Source organism: Theobroma cacao, chromosome 4 (assembly GCF_000208745.1).
Source record: "Theobroma cacao cultivar B97-61/B2 chromosome 4, Criollo_cocoa_genome_V2, whole genome shotgun sequence".
Lineage (NCBI taxonomy): Eukaryota > Viridiplantae > Streptophyta > Magnoliopsida > Malvales > Malvaceae > Theobroma > Theobroma cacao.
Window position 1 is genome coordinate 29,807,988 of NC_030853.1, and position 20,711 is coordinate 29,828,698.

The window sequence follows — 20,711 nt, forward strand, 5'->3', positions numbered from 1 at the left end:
ATTTAAATTAAAATAAAAATGAAATATGTAATATGAGAATAATTATTTCTTTGAATTTTTTAATAATTTTTAAAGTTTTAAAATATTATTTTTTTAATAAAAAAGATAAATATAATTTTTTTCATTATTTTAATTAATTCTGTGATATATTTTATAAATACGAATATTTATAAAGTAATAAATAAATTGGTAAATGATATATAATAAATATTTAACTCTAATGCAAAAAGTGCTCAAACAATTTTCTTATAGATAGAAAAATACAAAGGAGTATTGTTAAACGGCACAGCGTAAGGCATAAAACGACCTTATAGAAAGATAAAACCTTAAAAGCTAGGCAAAGTGTCTCCCAGCGTTGTGTAGTATCTTGTTACCGTTTTTTCAGCAGACAAAACACACAAGATTCACAGCCATGGCGGCAGTGTCACCGCCGCAACAACAAGAACAAGAATCGGCTTCACTTTCAAAGAAGAGAAAGCAAAAGAGAAAGAGAAGAGTACATGACCCAGAACTCGAACGACTTGACTCGCTCCCTTGGAACTCTTCTCTTCGCGACAAAGAAGAAGATGACACTTTCTCTCTCTTCATTGGCTCTGGGGACCTTGATGGAGGTTAGCCTTCTAAGAAGCGAAAATCCCATCTTCGTTTTTTATTTTGTTAAAATTAATGTTTCATGTGTTAAAGTTTAGAGCTTTGGTTATTGTCCGTTTGATTTTTACAACGTAGCTATTTGGCTTAGTTTTCAATGAGAAATTAGCTTGTTCCTAGTTCATGATGCTTGTTGATTATCATGAACGCAGGTTTTCTTTCCCTTGAAGAGATTGACGAAGCTAATTATGGTTTAGATGTACCTGGACCTAAGAAGAAAGTATCTGATAAAAAATCAAAATCCAAGAAAGAGAAGCTAAAAGAAGTCACTAAGGGTTCTGCTGAAGATGTTGAAGCTGAACCTGCAGATGAAATGGCAGAAGAGAAGAATGCGAAGGCTAAAAAAAAGAAAAAGAAGAATAAGAAGAGAAAGGCAAAAACAGCTCAACAAGGAGAGGAATCTACAGTTGGTTAGTGCTTTATGTATTTGATTCTTATATGCACTGATTGTACTACACAGAGTGTATAATTTGGTAAAGACTGCTTTAATTACCTGGAATTTCCTACTTTTTAAGCCCCTTTTTGTTGTCTGAGACAATGTTAAGCTTAATTTAAAACGATCAGATCTCTTCACAAGCTTTTTATGCAGTAGTAAGTAGCAGCTGCTGGTGTGCTTTAGACTAGTTTAATCAACATAATTACATCAATAGTCAATGTATTTGCAGTCAGTGACGGCAAAGATGATGAGGAAGAAGAGATGCTTGAGGAAGCTGAAGCTTACTCTGAATTTTATGCGTGGAATGAGTTGAGGCTTCATCCCCTGCTTATGAAATCAATATCTCGGCTTGGGTTCAAGGAACCAACTCCAATACAGAGAGCTTGTATTCCAGCTGCAGCTCATCAAGGGAAGGTTTGTGTAGAATCTTGTATGAAGTGTTTCGTGGTCAATGATGGTATCTCTTTCACAGTGATGGTAATTTGTTTATGGGATAGGATGTTATTGGTGCTGCTGAAACTGGATCTGGGAAAACACTAGCATTTGGCCTGCCCATTCTCCAACGTCTCTTAGAAGAACGGGAAAAAGCTGCAAACATGATTCAGGAGAAGGGGGAGGAAGCAGAAAAGTTTGCTCCTAAAGGTGTTTTACGAGCTCTTATTATCACTCCTACTAGGGAACTTGCACTCCAGGTACCCCTTTATGTCTTTTTGTTGTTTTTGTCAGCTATCTCAGTTGCCTGTATACAACAACAAAGTAGGCCTTTTCACACCATATAGGCCATCTTAGTTGCTTGCGTGTTTGGATAAGAATAAATAATGTTTTGTTTTGTCTGTTAAAACCTCAATGCTAAAGCTTTCCAGTACCCTTTTTCCCACATTCCTCTACTGCTGTTACTGTGCACAAGCCTTAGGAGCATTTGTTAAACTCTTTGGGTCTAACTCCATGAATTGTTGTAGTTGAGAAATATCCTGCATGTTATTGGTTGAAAACCATAAAAAATTATACATATGGTGTTTGAACTTTTAAGTTCACCAAGCTCAATTGAGAATATAATAGCAAGGATTTCAGCTTGGAGTTGCTTCAGGTACTTTATATACTTGTTTTCAGCATCCAGCTTGCAGCAATTGTAAGCATCAAAATGCTAAACTTAACCTTGATTTTTATGAAAAAGGGTTGTGCTTGGAGGAGCTTAAGATGTTTTGTATTCCTATTTTACTCAATCAAGTGGAAGTATGCTTATTGTTGGACATTTATTTTCTTTCTCCAGGTTACTGATCATCTTAAGGAAGTTTCGAAGGGTATCAACGTTAGAGTGGTTCCTATTGTTGGTGGCATGTCAGCAGAGAAGCAGGAACGTCTATTGAAAACAAGGCCTGAGATAATTGTTGGAACTCCAGGGAGATTATGGGAGCTTATCTCAGAGGGGGAAAAACATCTTGTTGAGGTTAGTTGTAAGACAATTTTCATTCTAAGCAACTGATACTTGTTTTTGTGACCTGTGTTGGTCAAAAGTCAAGCACCATTACTCTGACATTATCATTTTGGCAGTTACATTCATTGTCTTTCTTTGTGCTGGATGAGGCTGATCGAATGGTTGAAGCGGGGCATTTCCGTGAGTTACAGTCAATAATTGAAATGCTTCCTATGACCACTGGTGTTACCAAAGGACAATCTCAAAACACACAGAATTGTGTGACAGTTTCAAGCTTATCAAGAAAGAAAAGACAAACATTTGTTTTTTCTGCAACTTTAGCACTTTCTGCTGATTTTCGCAAGAAGCTAAAGCGTGGTTCATTAAAATCCAAGCAGCCTGCTGAGGGGCTGAATTCTATCGAAATCCTATCTGAGCGAGCAGGAATGAGACCGAATGCTGCCATTATTGATCTGACAAATGCATCAATTTTAGCAAAGAACCTTGAGGAATCTTTTATTGAGTAAGTCCTTTACTTTTCTTTTACTATCTTGCTTGTTGAACGCTTTTATTCACAAACGCAGATTCGCTTCGTATTTAATCATTTCACAGCATGATATTTAATGCTTAAATTTTATCATTTGAATTTGTAAGCATGGATTGTTTGCTATGCATGTAAATAAGTGGACTGAATTTAATAGTCCCTTACTTCTCAAACCATCTTTTCTTCTGTGGCTTTAAAGCTTTTTGTTAAAATTTATGTTGGGTATGTTTTACAGCATAATCTGCTTGCCTTTTCTTTTCTCTACCTCTTTCTCTCTCTCTCTCTCTCTCTTTTTTAATGAGTTATCACTTATTATACTATCAAATACTTTTTTCTTTCAACCCATAAGATTATGACAAAATAATAGATGAATTTTATTGCACAAGAGAATGGATTTGTTGCTATTGCCTATGTTAATTGCCATTTTACTCGTATAGTCCTTATGCTTTCTTATAATTAAAAATGAATGATGCAACTTTCAAATTAGAGTAATATTTGTCTGCATTTGCGGGATAATAATATCATCTTCTTCTAGTGGAATAATACCTTTTCATGAATGCTGCAGATGCAGGGAAGAAGATAAAGATTCCTATTTGTATTACATTTTGAGCATTCATGGAGAAGGGCGAACAATTGTTTTCTGTACATCAATTGCAGCTTTGCGTCATATTTCTTCCCTCTTGCGCATCCTGGGCATTAATGTTTCAACACTTCATGCTCAGATGCAGCAGCGAGCTCGCTTGAAGGTTTGTTTTCCCCTGACTGCATTTATAGTTGATTACACGCTTCTTTTAACATAGCCTGGTCTGAAGACATGTTCTGCTGTTGCATGCTCAAGCTATTATCAAGATTTTGGCTTTTTCTTTATCAACGTGTGACACCACCAACCCCCCCCCCCCCTCCCGACAATACAGTTTCTTGCAATTTGTATTCACCTTTTTTGTTGATATTATACCCAAATTTTGGCCTTTTTGTTTTTCTTGAAAGTAGCCCTACTGGTTCCCTTTTTGATGCAGGCCATTGACCGTTTTCGTGCAAATGAACATGGCATTCTTGTTGCCACTGATGTTGCAGCAAGGGGCCTTGATATTCCTGGTGTTCGAACTGTTGTCCACTATCAGCTTCCTCATTCAGCAGAAGTAGGTCAACATTGAAATACCCTTTTACAAGTTTTGGTTGAAGTTCTTCTAGTCGTTATATTTGAATTTTAATTATTGTTCTTTGGTTTTAGGTTTATGTACATAGAAGTGGAAGAACTGCTAGGGCCTCGTCTGATGGGTGCAGCATTGCTCTTATCTCTCCGAATGATTCCTCAAAGTTTGCATCTCTGTGCAAATCATTTGCTAAGGTACATTTTTGAAGGAAAAGTTCCCAATTCTTCTTTAGATTTTCCCCATTTTGTTATCATATCATAGAAAGGGAAATTAGAAAAAGCTGATATAAGTGTTTAGCTAACTAGATTCTGATATTATTATTCTACTTTGAACAAGTAATTACTCTTCTTAGCTCTTAAATCATATTTTGCGTTTGGTAGTTGACTTACATCTTTACAAGTGCATTGGCTTTATATGCAGGAAAGCATCAAACAATTTCCTTTAGAGAACTCGTACTTGCCAGAGGTCATGAAACGTCTATCTCTAGCACGCCAAATAGACAAGATCTTGCGGAAGGATTCCCAGGTATATAAATTTTAATAATTTAGATTTCTTACAAGCCATTACAGTGTGGTGTGTGGGTTTGGTTGGTCTTGTCCTGTATCTCTGCCTGGGTCATGTCTTGCTTGAAATGGTTTTTAGCTGGTTGTTTGCTTGATTTTTTTTCTTTTTTTGTTTCCTATTTCTTGGTTTAGTTTTCTCTGAATTGGACTCTTTCCCATTTTAAATTTACTATTTCTTGGTCATTCTCAAACTTATTTTATTTTCCTGTAGGAAAGGGCAAACAAAAGCTGGTTGGAACGGAGTGCAGAGTCATTAGAATTAGTAATGGAGAATTATGACAGTGAAGAGGAAAGAGTGAACAATTTCAAGCAAAAGAAAGCCAGCTCCAATCAATTAAAGAAGTTACAGCAGGTTTTAACTTGCTATGAATAAATAACTATTGTACAAAACCTTTGAACTTTTACAGTTAAAGCACAAATGGGCTTCACATTCTGACTTCTCCATTTTTTGGTGTGTGCAGGAGCTCAATTTGTTGCTTTCACGACCGTTACGTCCAAAATCATTTTCACATCGCTATCCAGCTGCAGTGAGTTTTTAACATTTTTCTTTGACATTTGACTGGTATTTCTGGTCTTTATTTCCTAAACAATTTTGTGAGACTTTCTAATCTCATGAATTTTGCTGGTGCAATATACAGTATGTATTTGGTTATGAATTGAATAGTTTTGGGGAAGGCTTTAACTTCGTCGGCTTATACTCCTTTTTTCCAGGCTGGTGTTACACATCTTATACAACATCAATTTGAAGAATTGGCTAAGCAAAATGTAGGTGGCAACTTAGTTTCTGGTGAAAACAAGAGAAGGAAGTTGATGGTTATTGGTCAAGATTGCATGGAACCACTCCAGGCACTTCGGAATGCTGGTCATGAGGTAGTTAATTTAAAGATTAATTTTCTTTTATTTTTCAATTCTGTACCACTCACAGGAAACCTTCTACTAATAGAGCAGTGTTATATTTTGTAACAAGTCATGCTGATGTGCAAATGAAATGGCTGATATGGGAATCCTATAAAATCTAGCCTGAGATGTTTGAAACCATGATACGCAAAGATCCTATCCAGTTAATCAGGATGATAATGGATAACCCACTAGCATGCCTTTGTGCTCAATTGTTTATCAACTTTACCATTGAGTGAATAGTTGGCCCACTTTTAGTCTAAGGGTGCACTCTCTCTCTCTCTCTCTCTCTTTCAGGTGCACATGGATGTGAAAGAGATGGCAGAAAAGCGAAGAAATGTGGAGAGTTTGAGGAGAAAAAGAAAAGAGGAGAAGAAACGTAATATTTTCTTCACCTTTTTTCTATTTTCCTTGCCACGCTTCTCGTCAAGAGACCAATCTTAGCCTTTTGTTGTTTTCTTTTTCCAGGTTTGCGTGACCAGCGTAGAAAGCAGAAGAAAAAATTAGAAGGGAGACAGTGAGTAGATGGCTTACCCCAGGTTTTCTTATTTTTCAATTTGGTATATTTCCTTAAGTGGCAAGTGGAAGTTGGCTCCCCCCCAGTATTCATTCATTATTCAAAGAAAACACTTAACTGTGAAAGTTAAGTTCCTTGTTCAGCCTATAATTTATTATCCTGCATAGGCTAGTCATACATAAAAGAATTTTGAAAAATTCAATTGATCTTGCTTCTATTAATCGCTTTCTTGTAAAATGCAAATTGATAATATGAAAATAGCACATCTGCATGATTTCATTGGCTGCTTGGGTCTTACTTGATCTTGTCACTTTAAGCTCTATATAAACATGAAAACCATGTCCTGCTATGGAATCTCGCGCAGATTTGGAATCTCTATGCTATCCATTTCACATGCATTACTTTTTTCGATATAAAATTGAATGTGAATCAATCTCATCGGCGTATACGTTTAGCTGGGGATTCCACAGGCAGGGTTTCAATATTGTAGTACCATCTCAAGAAGTTGACTTTGTATTATTTCTTAATCAGCTTGAGTCTTAAGATAGTGATAGTTTAATTTTTGTCATAAATAAATCATATTGACTTCAAAAAAATAAAACTAAGCATGACGAACAGGCTATTGTCATTTCTTTTCATGTTTCGTGCAAGATTGAAGAATTCGTCTTCCTAGTCTGCAATAGTTCTTTAAAATATCTACAAGATTCTTTCTTTTCTGAACTTAATAATGTTTATTGTGGCCACAAACTAAAAATAAATCTCATTGTCATGTTCTTTTTTAAACAATCAAGGGTGCTTCATACAAATGCATGGTCTACATTGCAGGTGTTGACAGCATTCTCCCTACCTGGTTATGATTAAAGATTATTTGTTTATATGATAAACATACCTCTGACTTTGAAATTAGGAATAATTTGGTGATTTAATACTATTAATCCTTAGCATAATCGTCGCAGAATCAACAGCCGAAAAAAATGAAAATGGTGACCAGAAGAATTATTCAATATGGGTTTCGTTTTCCATCTGTGGGAAACATACTGTAGCCTGGAAAAAACGTACAGCTCAGTTTGTTAGGTTTGATTATTAGGATTTTGTATTCTCTGAATTGGCTTCCTCTGTGGATTAGTCAACTAAATTTGCTGTCAGCGTACGGAACAATACTATAATTTGAATGATGTGATCACCCACCAAGTCCAGTACTAGCTGATGAATAATCTACAGATCATTGCGTAAGTTGGATGCCAAGCTAATGAATATACTCTTTGTTCAAAGTGGGAATGAGATCATAACTTTCTCGTTAAGAGAAATACGGCATGCATTTCTTAAATATTGCAAGTTGAATGTAAATATTGGTGATACATCAGATTTTCATATTTGTACGTCACGAGATTATTATTTTTTAAAAAAAATTAATTTAATAAAATATAGAATATTAGAACTCTTATTTTGTTTTCCGTAAAATTGAAGTATCCTGTCTACTATTTCTAAAACATTTGGCTATGCTCTGATCAACGTCTATCATCAACAACTGAAAAAAAATTTGGGATTTAAAGGAAAAAAAGGATGAATTGCACATTTTTTTTTCTTTCTGGTGAGTTGTTCATTACAGATAATCGATTATTGAAGCATCTGATTAACGGTTTCCTGAAAGGCAACTGCCCCAAGCAAAGTCTTCCCTCCTCCTCTAGCTCCATTAACATTTCCTTGATTTCTTCTTTAGCCATGGCTACTTGTTCAGCGGAGCTAGCTCCGCTTCTAGGCCCCAACGACACAGCCGCGGTTGACTGCATTTGCAACAAGCTCGCTGACACTTGCTTTGCTGTTGACAACACTAAACTTAATTACATTGTCTTCTCAGCGCCTACCTTGTCTTCTCCATGCAACTAGGCTTTGCCATGCTTTGTGCTGGCTCAGTCCGCGCTAAAAATACCATGAAAATCATGCCGACGGGCTCACAAAGGTCCCCACTGGTGGACTCTTATACTACCATTTCGGTTTCGCCTTTGCCTTTGGTTCCCTTTCTAATGGGATCACCAGCACTTCCGTAGATGAAAGAACCCAATTCGTTGTTTCTCATTGGTTTTGGATTAGTGATGGTTGGGTCAGTGTCCCTCGAACCGACAATGACTTTCTCTTTGGTAGTGGCGTCATTGACTTCGCCGGTTCAGCGGGCGTTCGTATAGTTGTTGGTGGCCGGTTTATGGGGCGCACTTATTGAAGGACCAAGAATTGGCCCGTTGCCTTGCGTGCCCATAGTGCAACCCGTCTTGTTCTTGGAGCTTTCATGCTTTGGTTCGGTTAGTATGGCTTCAACCCAGGTCCGTTCAACAAAATCTTGACTGCTTACTCTTCTGGGAACTCCTACGGGCAATGGAGTGCGGTTGGAAGGACGGCGGGGACCACCACGTTAGCCGGTTGCACGGCGGCATTGACTACTATTTTTACCAAAAGGGTTATGACTGGTCATTGGAATTTGACTGATGTATGCAGCGGTTTGCTTGGCGGCTCTGCAGCTATAACTCCAGGGTGCTCTACAGTAGAACCCCTGAGCTACTGGTTCGTGGCTGCCTTTGTTTTGATAAACTGCATGGTGGCTGCGGTGCTTGGGGAGTAATTTTCACAGGCCTGTTGGCTTCTGAGAAGTATGTAAAGGAAGTTTACACCACCAGGCCGGTTCGGTACGGTTTGTTCATGGGTGGTGGAGCCAATCTCTTGGCAGCTTGTTGGGTGAGTGAGTGCTACAAATCGATACTTTGTTTTAATTTCTTCATAGGTTTGGCCATTTGAGTATCTCAGCTAAACATGAAATGACTGGCATGGACTGGACAAGCCATGGAGGACTTGCTTACGTTTACCATGATGAAGATCAAACACAGACGCAAGGAAGGAAATATACAGGCCACAATGCTGGATTCCACCACTGTTTGATAAAGATTTAACACCCAATTTTCCCACCTCAAGAATAATTTAGAGCTTTAAAATTTTCCTAGCAACCAAACAAATTAAGGTAAAAAAAATGAGTGGTCTTCACCAAAAGTAGCGGGTGCATGCATGTCCCGAGACACAGGGCTAAAAGCTGTCAAGCCAACTAAGAAAACAACTGTGATGATCAGATCTTCCAGCTTATTTCCTAAATTGCCCCCAACTATTCGATCCCAAAACTCACAAACTACACCCAAAAAAATCCACTAATTATTATTTTTCTTAAAACAAAATCACAGATTTTTTTTGTGATATTTTCAATTTATAAAATAAAATTAAAAAAATTTAATTAAATGTAATAAAAATAAAAAAAATTGCAATTTTTTTCAATAACTCAATTCTTTCTAAGGTTTATAATAGATTCTTATAAGGATGGTATATAAATAATTCTGTAAAAGATATTCAACAAACAAAGAATATTCTATATGGGACCTACTTTATTATTAAAAACAAAAAATAATAATATAATTAATTCGTTTGTTTTTTGGTTAAAGAAATCTAAAACCAAAAGCACCCGCTGAACCACACAAGTAGGTGAACATGAAAAGTCTTCCTTCCTACCTTTTACCCAAGTCTTCTCTATATAAACATCTGCTCTTATTTCTCGCTGCTATAGCCCTCTCTATGCTTAGTCCTTCTTAGTTCTTCTCTTTCCCTTCATTTGCTCTCCGCCCTTTTAGGCATGGCTACTTGTTCAGCGGACCTAGCTCCGCTCCTAGGCCCCAACGCCACCGCCGCAGCCGACTACATATGCAACAAGTTCAGTGACTCTTCCTTGGCTGTTGACAACACTTACCTCCTCTTCTCGGCCTACCTTGTTTTCTCCATGCAGCTCGGCTTTGCCATGCTTTGTGCTGGCTCAGTCCGTGCCAAAAACACCATGAACATCATGCTCACAAACGTCCTTGACGCTGCCACTGGTGGCCTCTTTTACTACCTTTTCGGTTTCGCCTTTGCCTTTGGTTCCCCTTCTAATGGCTTCATTGGCCGCCACAACTTTGGCTTAAAATCGATTCCTTCCTCTTCCTCTTCCTTGGATTATAGCAACTTCCTTTATCAGTGGGCTTTTGCTATAGCAGCTGCTGGAATCACCAGTGGCTCAATAGCTGAAAGAACCCAATTTGTTGCTTATCTTATATATTCATCTTTCTTAACCGGTTTTGTTTACCCCGTTGTTTCTCATTGGTTTTGGGCGACTGATGGTTGGGCAAGTTCTTTCCGAAACGATGACTTTCTCTTTGATAGTGGAGTTATTGACTTTGCCGGGTCCGGGGTTGTTCACATAGTTGGTGGTGTGGCCGGATTATGGGGTGCACTTATTGAAGGACCAAGAATTGGCCGCTTCGACCATTCGGGTAGATCAGTAGCCTTGCGTGGTCATAGTGCAACCCTTGTTGTTCTTGGAACTTTCATGCTTTGGTTCGGTTGGTATGGGTTCAATCCTGGTTCATTCAACAAAATCTCCCCTTCTTACGCTTCTGGGAACTTTTACGGGCAGTGGAGTGCGGTGGGAAGAACGGCCGTGACAACCACGTTAGCTGGATGCACGGCGGCGTTGACTACTCTTTTTGGGAAAAGGATTTTGACTGGTCATTGGAATGTGACTGATGTGTGCAATGGTTTGCTTGGTGGCTTTGCTGCTATTACTTCAGGGTGCTCAGTAGTTGAACCCTGGGCTGCTGTTATATGTGGGTTCGTGGCTGCTTTAGTGTTGATCGGATGCAACAAGTTGGCTGAGAAAGTCAAGTTTGATGATCCTTTAGAGGCTGCTCAACTGCACGGTGGATGTGGTGCTTGGGGCGTGCTTTTCACAGGTTTGTTTGCTACTAAGAAGTATGTCAGGGAAGTTTACCCCAGCAGCAGGCCGGTCAAGTATGGGCTGTTCATGGGAGGTGGAGGGAGGCTCTTCGCTGCTCAGATTATCCAGATTTTGGTTATCGTTGGGTGGGTGAGTGCTACAATGGGGACTTTGTTTTATCTTCTCCATAAGTTTGGCCTCTTGAGGATCTCAGCTGATGATGAAATGGCTGGTATGGACTTGACAAGGCATGGAGGACTTGCGTACATATACCATGATGAAGATGAATCACATAAGCAAGGGATTCAGATGAGGAAAATTGAAAGTCATCCAACTCCTCCTGCAGTCTAAAAAATATATTGTTCTTTTTCAACTTCAATTTCTTAATTTTTCCTTTGGGTTATCCTAGGAGGACTTGATACCTCTCCTCGCCTTCCTTCCCTTCAGAAAAAAAAAAAAAAAAAAGATGGCTCCTTTGTTTAAAAATATCTTTCTGGATTTTGTGTAAGATAATCTTATGGGTAGGTGGCTGGTTCTTGTTGAAGATAATGGGAGGCCTTGACCAAAAAAAGTCTCTTTTCTCTCTTCTTAATTCATGTAATGTTGAAAAATTGGGTACTCCATATTATAATATGGCAATGTATTGATTTTGGTTATGGTGGTGTGTACAAGTCCATTGGCAGATAGTTGAATCTATCTTGGAAGATGCTTTTGTTTTACTTTTCAAACTCTTTTTTTGTCTTAGGGAAAGGTGAGGTAAGGAATCGCCAAGGATTATGGGCTGCTTTGGCTTTTTCCTAGTGATGCAAAGAAGGGAAAAACAAGCAATTGCGTCTTTGACATTAATTTCAGGGAAGTTGGATTCTTTCATTAATGAGCATGTGACGTTTAGCCATTCTCATGGGTCCCCATGCCTGTGGGGGAGAGAATCTTGTGAAGTGTGGAACTAGCTGGCTACAAACTTGGAACTGGTCGACCTTTCCTTCAATGGGATTCTGTATTTTATTCAGAATCTCAAATGCAAAATGTCTTGGGTGGAAAAAAAAATAATGTGGATGTGAAAAAATCTCTGGATTCTCATTCATATTCTGCAGGAATCCATCATCTTCCTTACTAGAGATTAGCTTTTAACTTATGTGTCAGATTTGCAGGCTCAGTTTGGGGTTAAATTAGCTGGGTTTCAAAAGGTCAAGCATCCAACACAATTAAGTTTTGCAATTCCACAGGATGAATAGAAACCCAGAAGTCACAGTGAGAGAAGAAGATTGCAATTTTGTTTAGCTAACCAACCTGAAGTTCTGTTTCCATCTGACGAAATCTACATTTGTCCATATCTATCTTTCAGTTACTGTTCACATTAGTTTAGCAATATCATGTTCGGACGAGTGAATTCTTTTCTTTTATCCCCGGAAAAAATGTTAATTGTGACAAAGAAACATTCCATGGCCATTCCTCCAACGTACAATCTTTCAGACTTTGTTTTCATTGGAAAGCCAGAGCGCCACTCATTTATCTTATCTACTCTCAGACCACGCTAGTTGCCCTTAAACACTGGCAACTAGGAACCCCCAAAGTCAACATTTTGTTCTGTAGCTTTTAAGAAATGCTGCAGATTTCTACAAACTCATTTTGGATGCATCGACCTGGACGCTGCAGGGGATGACAGTAGTGCTTATTTACAGTGTGATGCTGACCTAAAGCAGGTTGGTTATCGGTCGTTGAAAATTGATCCTTAACAGCAGCGGCTCTATAAGTTTAAAGGATTAAAATGAAATATTTAAATAATTTTTTTTTAAAAAATTTTATTTTTTTAATTTTTTGAAATATAAATTTTTTAATTAAATTTTTATAATCAAATTTTTTTAATATTTTTTTAATTGATAATATGTTCAATCCATTTAATCTTTATTGAGATATTATTGATTTTAAATAAAATTTTATTAATTTTAGTTTTAAAAAACTTCTTTATCCTGAAGCAACACTTACTATAATTGTTAACATTATTCTAAAAATAATATATGCATTTGGTAAAGAATTGAGTCTTCTTATATGATTAAATATATCAATTGAACTGTTTTCTTCTTATATAATTTTTTTAAAATTTTTAATTTTGAAAATAAATATAAACCATCAATATCAGACTAGTTGTTATATTTTAAAGAACATTCAACATTAAAGCAATATTCTTTCAAATAAAGCTCATAATTTTATGAAGATAATAAAAGAACAGACTTATTGTGTATTCTTTAGAGAAAAATTGAAGTTAAAGGAAGAAAGATCAAATGAGAAAGGAAGATTTCAAAAGTAAATATTATACATTGAAAAAATAATTAATTTTATATATAGAAAAAAATAGCAGTTAGAAATAATTAAATACGTTGATTGAAAATAAAATAAATAAGTAAGAAAAAAATAGTTGTTGGAGATGATTAAATGCATATAATTGTTAGTTTATTGAAAATAAGAAAATATAATTAAAAACTAATAACATTCTAAAAATAAAAAAATAATAGAACATTAAAATTTATTAGACACATAATTAAAAAAGTGAAAGAACAAATAATTTTATTAATTATTTTTTATTTTTATATTTTTTAATTTTTATATATTTTTAATATAATTAATTATATTATAATTATTTTAAAATTATAAATTTTTGTTAAAATTGAGACCTTCCTAAATTGGGGACTTAAAGCTCTTGCTTGGGTGGCTTCACCCAAGGGCCGGCCCTCTCCTTGAGTAAAGTCCCTGCTGGATATCTATTTGTTTGCTTTACAGAAATTCTTTTACTAACCTCCATAGTTAAACATGAGAACATTATCAGATAGCATTTCAATCTGCAACCCAATGCTATATCTCAGATGGCAATCTTCCCCATTAATGAGTCCAACTTTCTAAGCACAAAAATCACAGTGAACTGCAATATTGAACTGACATACAAAAGGAAGAAAAAGCGGGAAAAAGAAAAAGTATAACGGAAGAATTTAATTGGTAAACGCTCCTATTCATGGTCCAGGATTGGTCCAGGAAGGCTTGCTGGTCAACAGTTCCAGGCTTACACCCAAAGCGAACAAACAGGTGAGTGGTTTGGTGACACATCATTGTCATCAAAGGTGGGGACTTGGAAATGTTTTGTTGACCATGGAGCTTCCAGAAACTTTGAATAACAATCAGTACGGCTTCCTTTCTTTTTAACTTTCTCAAATTGCAGCAGTAATTATAACAAAAACCCCAAAGTGCAGAAAGCACTAGTTAGCATTTTGTCACATGATCAATGATCGTTGATTCTTGTCAAGGTCAAGCAGGGCGGCCTCCGCCATTACTCCCATATGGGAAAAAAGGAAATGCAGTGTTCACACTTCACATTTTACAAAGAACTGTATCGAAAATTTCTCAGTTTTTAATCAAGACAAGCAAACTTTTTTCTTATTCGACCTTAAACCCAAACTCAAATCTCGTTTTTGAAGTCAAAATCACTTGGTTTCTGTGGATTTTGTTAATACTTTTGAGATGGGACAATTTGGAAAAAAAAAAAAAAACTCAATTAATGGAGAGTGTGAAACCCTAGAATAAAATCTAATTCCTCTTTCAACTTATTATGCCTTAGACTATTGGCCTCAAACAAGGCAGGCTATTCCCAAAATCCATTATATTATATTATAACACACAAACACAGCAATCAAATCACAAACAAGCTTAGGCAAAGATACGAAGAAATAGGAAAAGCAAAGCCAAGCCAATAATAGAACCCAAAAACACTCACAATAAAACCCCCCTCAATCTCCAAACAGCGATAGAAACAAAAGAAAAAAAAAAAGGTAAATACACACCAATGCCTTGCAAAGAGAGAACACGATCCTCACCTGTAAATCCCTGAAATACCCTCCATTGATTAAGGAAATTACAATGTGAAGGCCCCATGTGAGTTACAATCATAATATGTAAGATATAACAATCCCAACATAAAATTAATATTTTCGTTTTAATTTTATATGATATTAGATTTTTTTATTGTTAACGGCGATGTTGTTAGTTATTCTCTGTCTCATTTTATTTGTTTTAATTTAATTTTCACGAAATTAAAAAAAATTAACTTTAATGCATCTTATATCATAATTTTAATGCTAAAAGGTAAAACAATAAAAATAATAATAGCGAGAAAATATTTGTTTTATTTTTCGAAATTAAATTCACTACGATAAACAAAGAAAAGGACGGGGGCTCAACTTAGTGGGCCTTCGAATTATCATTTAGAGGTGATCTTAGGCCCAATTTTTCTCAAAACTCATACCCGGCCCATTTTGTTATCTTCAAGAAAAACGATAAGGAAACCAAAACGAAAAGCAAAGAAAAGAAGTAAACTTTGTGGGGCTGTCCATGGAAGTCCTTGCGAGCTCTACTGCAACTTCTACACACCCACATTTCACTTTGTCGAACCCCAAGAAACCCTTTACTCTCACGTTCAAGCCTTCCATCGTTTCTCAGGTAATCTTTTTTTTTTTCTTGCGATTTTACTCTTGCACTGCTGAATTTTGGGTTATAAAGAGAGTTGATATTTACTGATTTTTTCTGTAAAATTTTGAAGGTTTGCATGGTAATGATTTTATGCTTTTATTATAATTTAGAGTTTATAGGATAGTAAATGAGTGTCTGAGATGGAAAGTTTATGACTTTGGGTTGTTGTAAAGTTTTTCTTGATTCTTGAATTTTTTTATAAGATTATAGTTTTGGTTTATTTCTGTGATTGTTTCTTGGTAGATTGGGTTGGTTCAAAACTGGGTCTTTTTGTTCTTTTGATGGGTTTTGGTTAGTTTTTATGGTTGCAATTGTTTGGAGCTTGAGTTTGAAGTAAGTGATATGCCACTAATGCCATGGTATTGCACTTTTACCTCCTTCATGTTATTGATCGTCTGTTTTTCAAGGCTTGTATCGCTGGGAAAATTTTCCTATCACTCGATCATCTGTATAGAGTTAATCTAGGCAATAGACATTGCATAAAGAATGAGACACCTTTGTTTCGGTTCATCAAACTTATTCTTGCCTGGCATTTCTAGTACCTGAAATTTTCTCCCTAACTAAGCATGTTCTGAATGAATGTGTGAATACTGAAATTCATATGTGAGCCTCTCTTAGTTCTTATTTTTCAAATGGATTATTCGCAGGTGCATCCATGGAAATCTTTTCCTGTAAGGGTCATTGAAGCTCGTTTATTGAGTGGGATATTGTGTATAAGCACAAATGTCAACCGGAGTGGAATTTGTGGCAGTTCTGATGCACTTTGTAAACATGAGTTCTTGTTTCACCCATTGTGCAGGCTGAATAAAACCTTTTCATCTCAGTCTAGTTGTTTTGCTATAAGTCATGGATGGTGGCATAGATTGAGGGAACATACAAGTAGTGTTCAAAAGGTGATGAGTCATTCAGACAAAATCAGACGACATGCCTCTGTTGTTTTTGTTCGCTTAGTTGCTGCTATGCTGCTGGTTACGTCAGTTTCCATTGCTGCTAGCAACACACCCTCATGTATGTTTGATTTTATGAAAAGTAGTCTCATGTGCTGCAACATATGGGGGGTTTTTTTGTCACATTTTCATACTAATTCTTTTTATATTGTACAGGGGCCCTCTCTGAAGAGAATCTCCTCTTCTTAGAGGCATGGAGAACGATTGACCGTGCATATATTGACAAAACTTTCAATGGGCAAAGTTGGTTTCGCTACAGAGAAAATGCACTTCGAAATGAACCAATGAACAATAGAGAAGAGACATGTATATGGAATACCTTTAGCAGTCATTTTATGTTTGGTTGTTTGCAACATGTAACCCAAAGCAAAATGTCATACGGAAAAAAAGGACTGCAACCTGATTAACATGCATATTTGTTTCTGTATTGCTGATTTCTTTGTATTCTATTATTTCATATCTCATATCATTTCATAAATGTTTACCCGATCATTCATTCAATTTTGTAGTAGTAATGTGAGGAGATAGTATACTCATCTGCTTGAAGATGGGAATTAGTTAAATAATTATCTTGTAATCACTCCATCGCAATTAGTGAAGAGTAATGATTCTGTAAGTAGCATACTGCTATTCTAAGTTCTAATTGCATATTTCTATGCAGACATGGCCATAAAAAAGATGCTTGCCACACTGGATGATCCTTTCACTAGGTTTCTGGAGCCTGAGAAGTTTAAGAATTTGCGGGTGTGAGGCTGTTTCTTCTCATGTTTTAACTTAATGAATTCTAGCCTGGATAACATGGTAGCTATTATTAAGCATTGAAATATTGTTGTTTTCTGGAGACATTTATTTTAACATGTTATTTTCCCTGAAATGTGTTAATTTTTCTCTGAAGGCAGTCTGGAACTCAAGGGGCTCTTACAGGTATAGGACTATCAATAGGTTACCCAACAGGATCTGAAGGATCACAAGCTGGGCTTGTTGTTATTTCGGCTGCTCCAGGAGGTCCTGCATATCAGGCTGGCATTTTATCTGGTGATATTATCTTGGAAATAGATAATACAAGCACAGAAAGCATGAGCATTTATGATGCAGCAGAGAGATTGCAGTAAGCATGTCACTGTCTTTATTTATAAGTCAGCAGAAGCCTGATCAGCTCTCATTTTTTATTTTAGTTGTGAAGAAATATCTATTCAGCAGAGTTTTTATGATAGAGATCTTTTGTGTGTGTGTCTATCTATCCACTCTTTTTCTATTATTTACTGTTATGCTCAGCTTTTGACATAACTACAGGGGAGCAGAAGGAAGTTCAGTGGAAATAACAATTCAAACTGGACCAGAAATAAAGCACTTGGCTCTAACGTATGTTAAGTGTTTCATTTGAATTTCTTATGATGCATTTGTACTCAATAAATAAGTTAACTTTGTCCAAGGTCTGCCAATGGTAATTGATTCAGCATCTGAAGATTGGTGTCACTGTTGTTATTATGCTTTTACCAATGAAGTGAACTAGAATATAAGAATGTGGATTTTACCATTTTATTCCTAGTTATCCTGTTGTGCTCCTTGTAATTCAGTAGTACAGAATTTACATTTTCTTTTCTTCCTTTCTTTTTACATCTATTATGTGAAAGATTTAAAATTAACCAACTGCTACTTTCTAGGCGAGAAAAAGTTTCACTGAATCCTGTAAAGTCAAGACTATGTGAGATTCCTGGTTCAGAAAAGAACTACCCCAGAATTGGTTATATTAAGCTAACATCATTCAACCAAAAGGCTTCTGGTAAGTTGAGATATTGACTGCAAGTACTCTTTGTTTTGTCAAGGATTTGGACTGAAGCTGTGAATTTTTAGGTTCGACAATTTTTTTCAGGAGTTTAGTCAAATGATAAACTTTTGAAGTTGTTCATTTATTTTCTCTTTTAGTGCATGCTTGTTCACTTTTTTCTGATTATCCAGCCTCATTAGCATCTTGAAGAAAGGAAGGAGGGGGGAAGGAGATCTTTGTCAGAGAGTCCCCTTCCCCTCTTCTTCTCCAGTTTATATCTAGGATATTGTCCTGAACCTTTACATTTTCTGTAGCTGCTGTCAAGGAAGCAATTGATACTTTAAGGCGTAATAGGGTTAACGCCTTTGTGTTGGACCTTCGTGATAATAGGTGATTAGCTTTCAACATGATCCATTTTAAACTTGTTCTTAAGACAGGCTTTCTTAAAGGTTAAATTTGCTGCAGTGGTGGTCTTTTCCCAGAAGGAATTGAAACTGCCAAGATTTGGTAAGTTAAACCATTCAAATTTAAAGGTTCTTTTATCCATGTTAAGTTTCATGGCACAAGTTATCATCATTAGTTTCTATCGAACAGGTTAGACAAAGGTGTGATTGTGTATATTTGTGATAATCGTGGTGTTCGAGATATATATGACACAGATGGAGGCCCTGCAATAGCAGTTTCAGAACCCCTAGCTGTGCTGGTATGCTTGGTTATTATCTTTGCTGCTTAGGACTTATGTTTCTTGGATGTTATATAAATTCTGTATTTTATTCTGAAATCTGTTGTGAGGTCCTTCCCGTTTTGACTGTTATCACGTTAGTCTGTTTCTGTATGTGAGAGAGTAAGAGAGGATGGATTTTCATTCTTAAAAAATTCCATCATCTGAATTTCCTTTAGGTGAACAAGGGTACTGCAAGTGCAAGTGAAATTTTAGCTGGTGCATTGAAAGAAAATAAACGTGCTGTGTTGTTTGGAGAACCCACATATGGTAAAGGGTAATTACTTCTGCCCCTACAGTGTATACAAGCATCCTATATTCTATAACCTAACCACAACGATGCACGCATTCCACTCTGCAGCAAGATTCAGTCAGTTTTTCAGCTATCTGATGGCTCTGGCCTGGCTGTTACCGTTGCTCGTTACGAGACACCTGCTCATAATGATATTGACAAGGTTTACTTCTAGTCTCTGTCCTTCTACAACTATGTCTCTCTCTCTTTCACTAACTCTTTTTTGGTCTTTCTTCCATGTAGATCGGTGTGATTCCGGACCATCCTCTCCCAAACTCGTTTCCCAAAGATGAGGATGCCTTTTGTGGCTGCCTTCAAGACTCTGGTTCTGCTTGCTATGTCAACAATGTCCAACTATTTTCTAGATGACAATTTCGTTTCTGAAGCTTCATCTTGTTAAGGAACATGATTCTTTGCGAATTTACATTCTTTGAAGGTTTCATAGCTTTATTTTCATTTGGGGAGATGTAGATATATTTTTGACTGTGTAACATTTTTTTAACTCTCAATGTTCTGATCAGTACAAGCATCCAATTCCTTTTGACAACATAAACAAGAGATCAAAGTTTCTCTCTTTACGAGAGAGAAAAAAGGGTATTTCAGGTCACATTGGTTTATTTCCAAAGACGTAAAATTTGGATGTTCATAACCACAACTTTCACCACATATATGTAGCTTATATACTTTTTAAAATTGTTATAATATTTATTAAATTTATTTTAATCGGGGTATTTAATAGGGATGGATTTTTAACGGGTAATATTCAAATAGGAGTTTGAGTAGCAATTTAACCGTGTATTTATAAAATTCGAGTTAGGGTATTTAAAAAATAACGGATATCTTATCTGTTTATATTTCTAGAGATAATTGTTGCTAGTGATTTCTGGCCTCAAGCAGTTCAATTTGATTTTTCTATTTCTTTTACCTGCAAATAGACAACATGGTGAATAAATCAGTAAAGGAATTGTACCTAACTCTTGCCTTTTCTATAATATTTATATTAGGCAACAAAAATCATAAATAATTTAATTTCAATCTAATAAGTGTCCATGTTAACCTAATGTTTTTGCAATACATGATGAAGAAAATGAAAACGGAAATTAAGGGGAATAGCAATTAACATTAAAGGGGCCACTTCAAATTGGTTTTTGGACACAAGACAATAATCTGAACATGAGACAATAACTTGACATTGATCTAAGTATGGACATAGGGAGCAGGGTACAATGTGAGGGAGGGCAGAAGAATTATATTTCTGTTAATTGACTCTTTAAACATTATCTAGTCTGATTTCTTTTCATATTTTAACAAATTTACTTCATATCTGTCCTTGGATTTACTTTCCTTAATAGGAATTCCAAATTTAATATAATGGCTGATTTTTTTCCATATTATGACAAATTACATTAAATAAGAATCTCAAATTTAATGTAATTTCTGATTTCTTTCCATATTTTGACAAATTTGCTTCATACTTATCCCACATTTCCTTAAATTTACTTCCCTCAATAGAAA

At 36.1% G+C, this 20,711-nt stretch overlaps 3 protein-coding genes and 1 pseudogene across 5 annotated transcripts; all 4 read left to right on the top strand.

The window, feature by feature from the left end:
* LOC18603348 (DEAD-box ATP-dependent RNA helicase 13) lies at window positions 330–6,461 on the top strand. Its single transcript, XM_018119867.1, has 15 exons — window positions 330–611; window positions 801–1,058; window positions 1,314–1,498; window positions 1,582–1,776; window positions 2,355–2,531; window positions 2,636–3,021; window positions 3,608–3,788; window positions 4,059–4,181; window positions 4,274–4,390; window positions 4,617–4,721; window positions 4,971–5,111; window positions 5,221–5,286; window positions 5,471–5,629; window positions 5,954–6,035; window positions 6,125–6,461. The coding sequence occupies exons 1-15, from the start codon at window positions 413–415 to the stop codon at window positions 6,175–6,177; spliced, it is 2,427 nt and encodes an 808-aa protein (XP_017975356.1). The 5' UTR covers window positions 330–412; the 3' UTR covers window positions 6,178–6,461.
* Window positions 7,896–8,877, top strand: LOC108661643 (annotated as a pseudogene).
* Window positions 9,750–11,649, top strand: LOC18603350 (ammonium transporter 1 member 1). Its single transcript, XM_018119969.1, has one exon. It carries the CDS (start codon window positions 9,838–9,840, stop codon window positions 11,302–11,304), a length of 1,467 nt encoding a protein of 488 aa, XP_017975458.1. The 5' UTR covers window positions 9,750–9,837; the 3' UTR covers window positions 11,305–11,649.
* LOC18603351 (carboxyl-terminal-processing peptidase 2, chloroplastic) lies at window positions 15,293–19,725 on the top strand. Of its 3 annotated transcripts, none has more exons than XM_018118677.1 (13): window positions 15,293–15,438; window positions 16,116–16,476; window positions 16,572–16,721; window positions 17,077–17,155; window positions 17,311–17,523; window positions 17,709–17,777; window positions 18,080–18,198; window positions 18,498–18,573; window positions 18,649–18,690; window positions 18,778–18,886; window positions 19,084–19,181; window positions 19,266–19,359; window positions 19,440–19,725. In XM_018118677.1, exons 1-13 carry the CDS (start codon window positions 15,331–15,333, stop codon window positions 19,563–19,565), a joined length of 1,644 nt encoding a protein of 547 aa, XP_017974166.1. In that variant the 5' UTR covers window positions 15,293–15,330; the 3' UTR covers window positions 19,566–19,725. The 3 variants fall into 3 exon arrangements, with proteins under 3 accessions (XP_017974166.1, XP_017974167.1, XP_017974169.1); XM_018118678.1 differs by having other exon boundaries at window positions 19,084–19,174; XM_018118680.1 differs by having other exon boundaries at window positions 15,394–15,438; window positions 16,268–16,476.

Excerpts from the sequence above, each read along its gene's own strand:
- LOC18603348 (XM_018119867.1), top strand. The coding sequence starts at position 413 with ATGGCGGCAGTGTCACCGCCGCAACAACAAGAACAAGAATCGGCTTCA. Across the intron at positions 3,789-4,058 it reads AGCAGCGAGCTCGCTTGAAG|GCCATTGACCGTTTTCGTGC; the intron begins GTTTGTTTTCCC and ends TTTTTGATGCAG. Across the intron at positions 6,036-6,124 it reads AAGAAAAGAGGAGAAGAAAC|GTTTGCGTGACCAGCGTAGA; the intron begins GTAATATTTTCT and ends TTCTTTTTCCAG.
- LOC18603350 (XM_018119969.1), top strand. The coding sequence starts at position 9,838 with ATGGCTACTTGTTCAGCGGACCTAGCTCCGCTCCTAGGCCCCAACGCC.
- LOC18603351 (XM_018118677.1), top strand. The coding sequence starts at position 15,331 with ATGGAAGTCCTTGCGAGCTCTACTGCAACTTCTACACACCCACATTTC. Across the intron at positions 17,778-18,079 it reads ATAAAGCACTTGGCTCTAAC|GCGAGAAAAAGTTTCACTGA; the intron begins GTATGTTAAGTG and ends GCTACTTTCTAG. Across the intron at positions 19,182-19,265 it reads GAACCCACATATGGTAAAGG|CAAGATTCAGTCAGTTTTTC; the intron begins GTAATTACTTCT and ends TCCACTCTGCAG.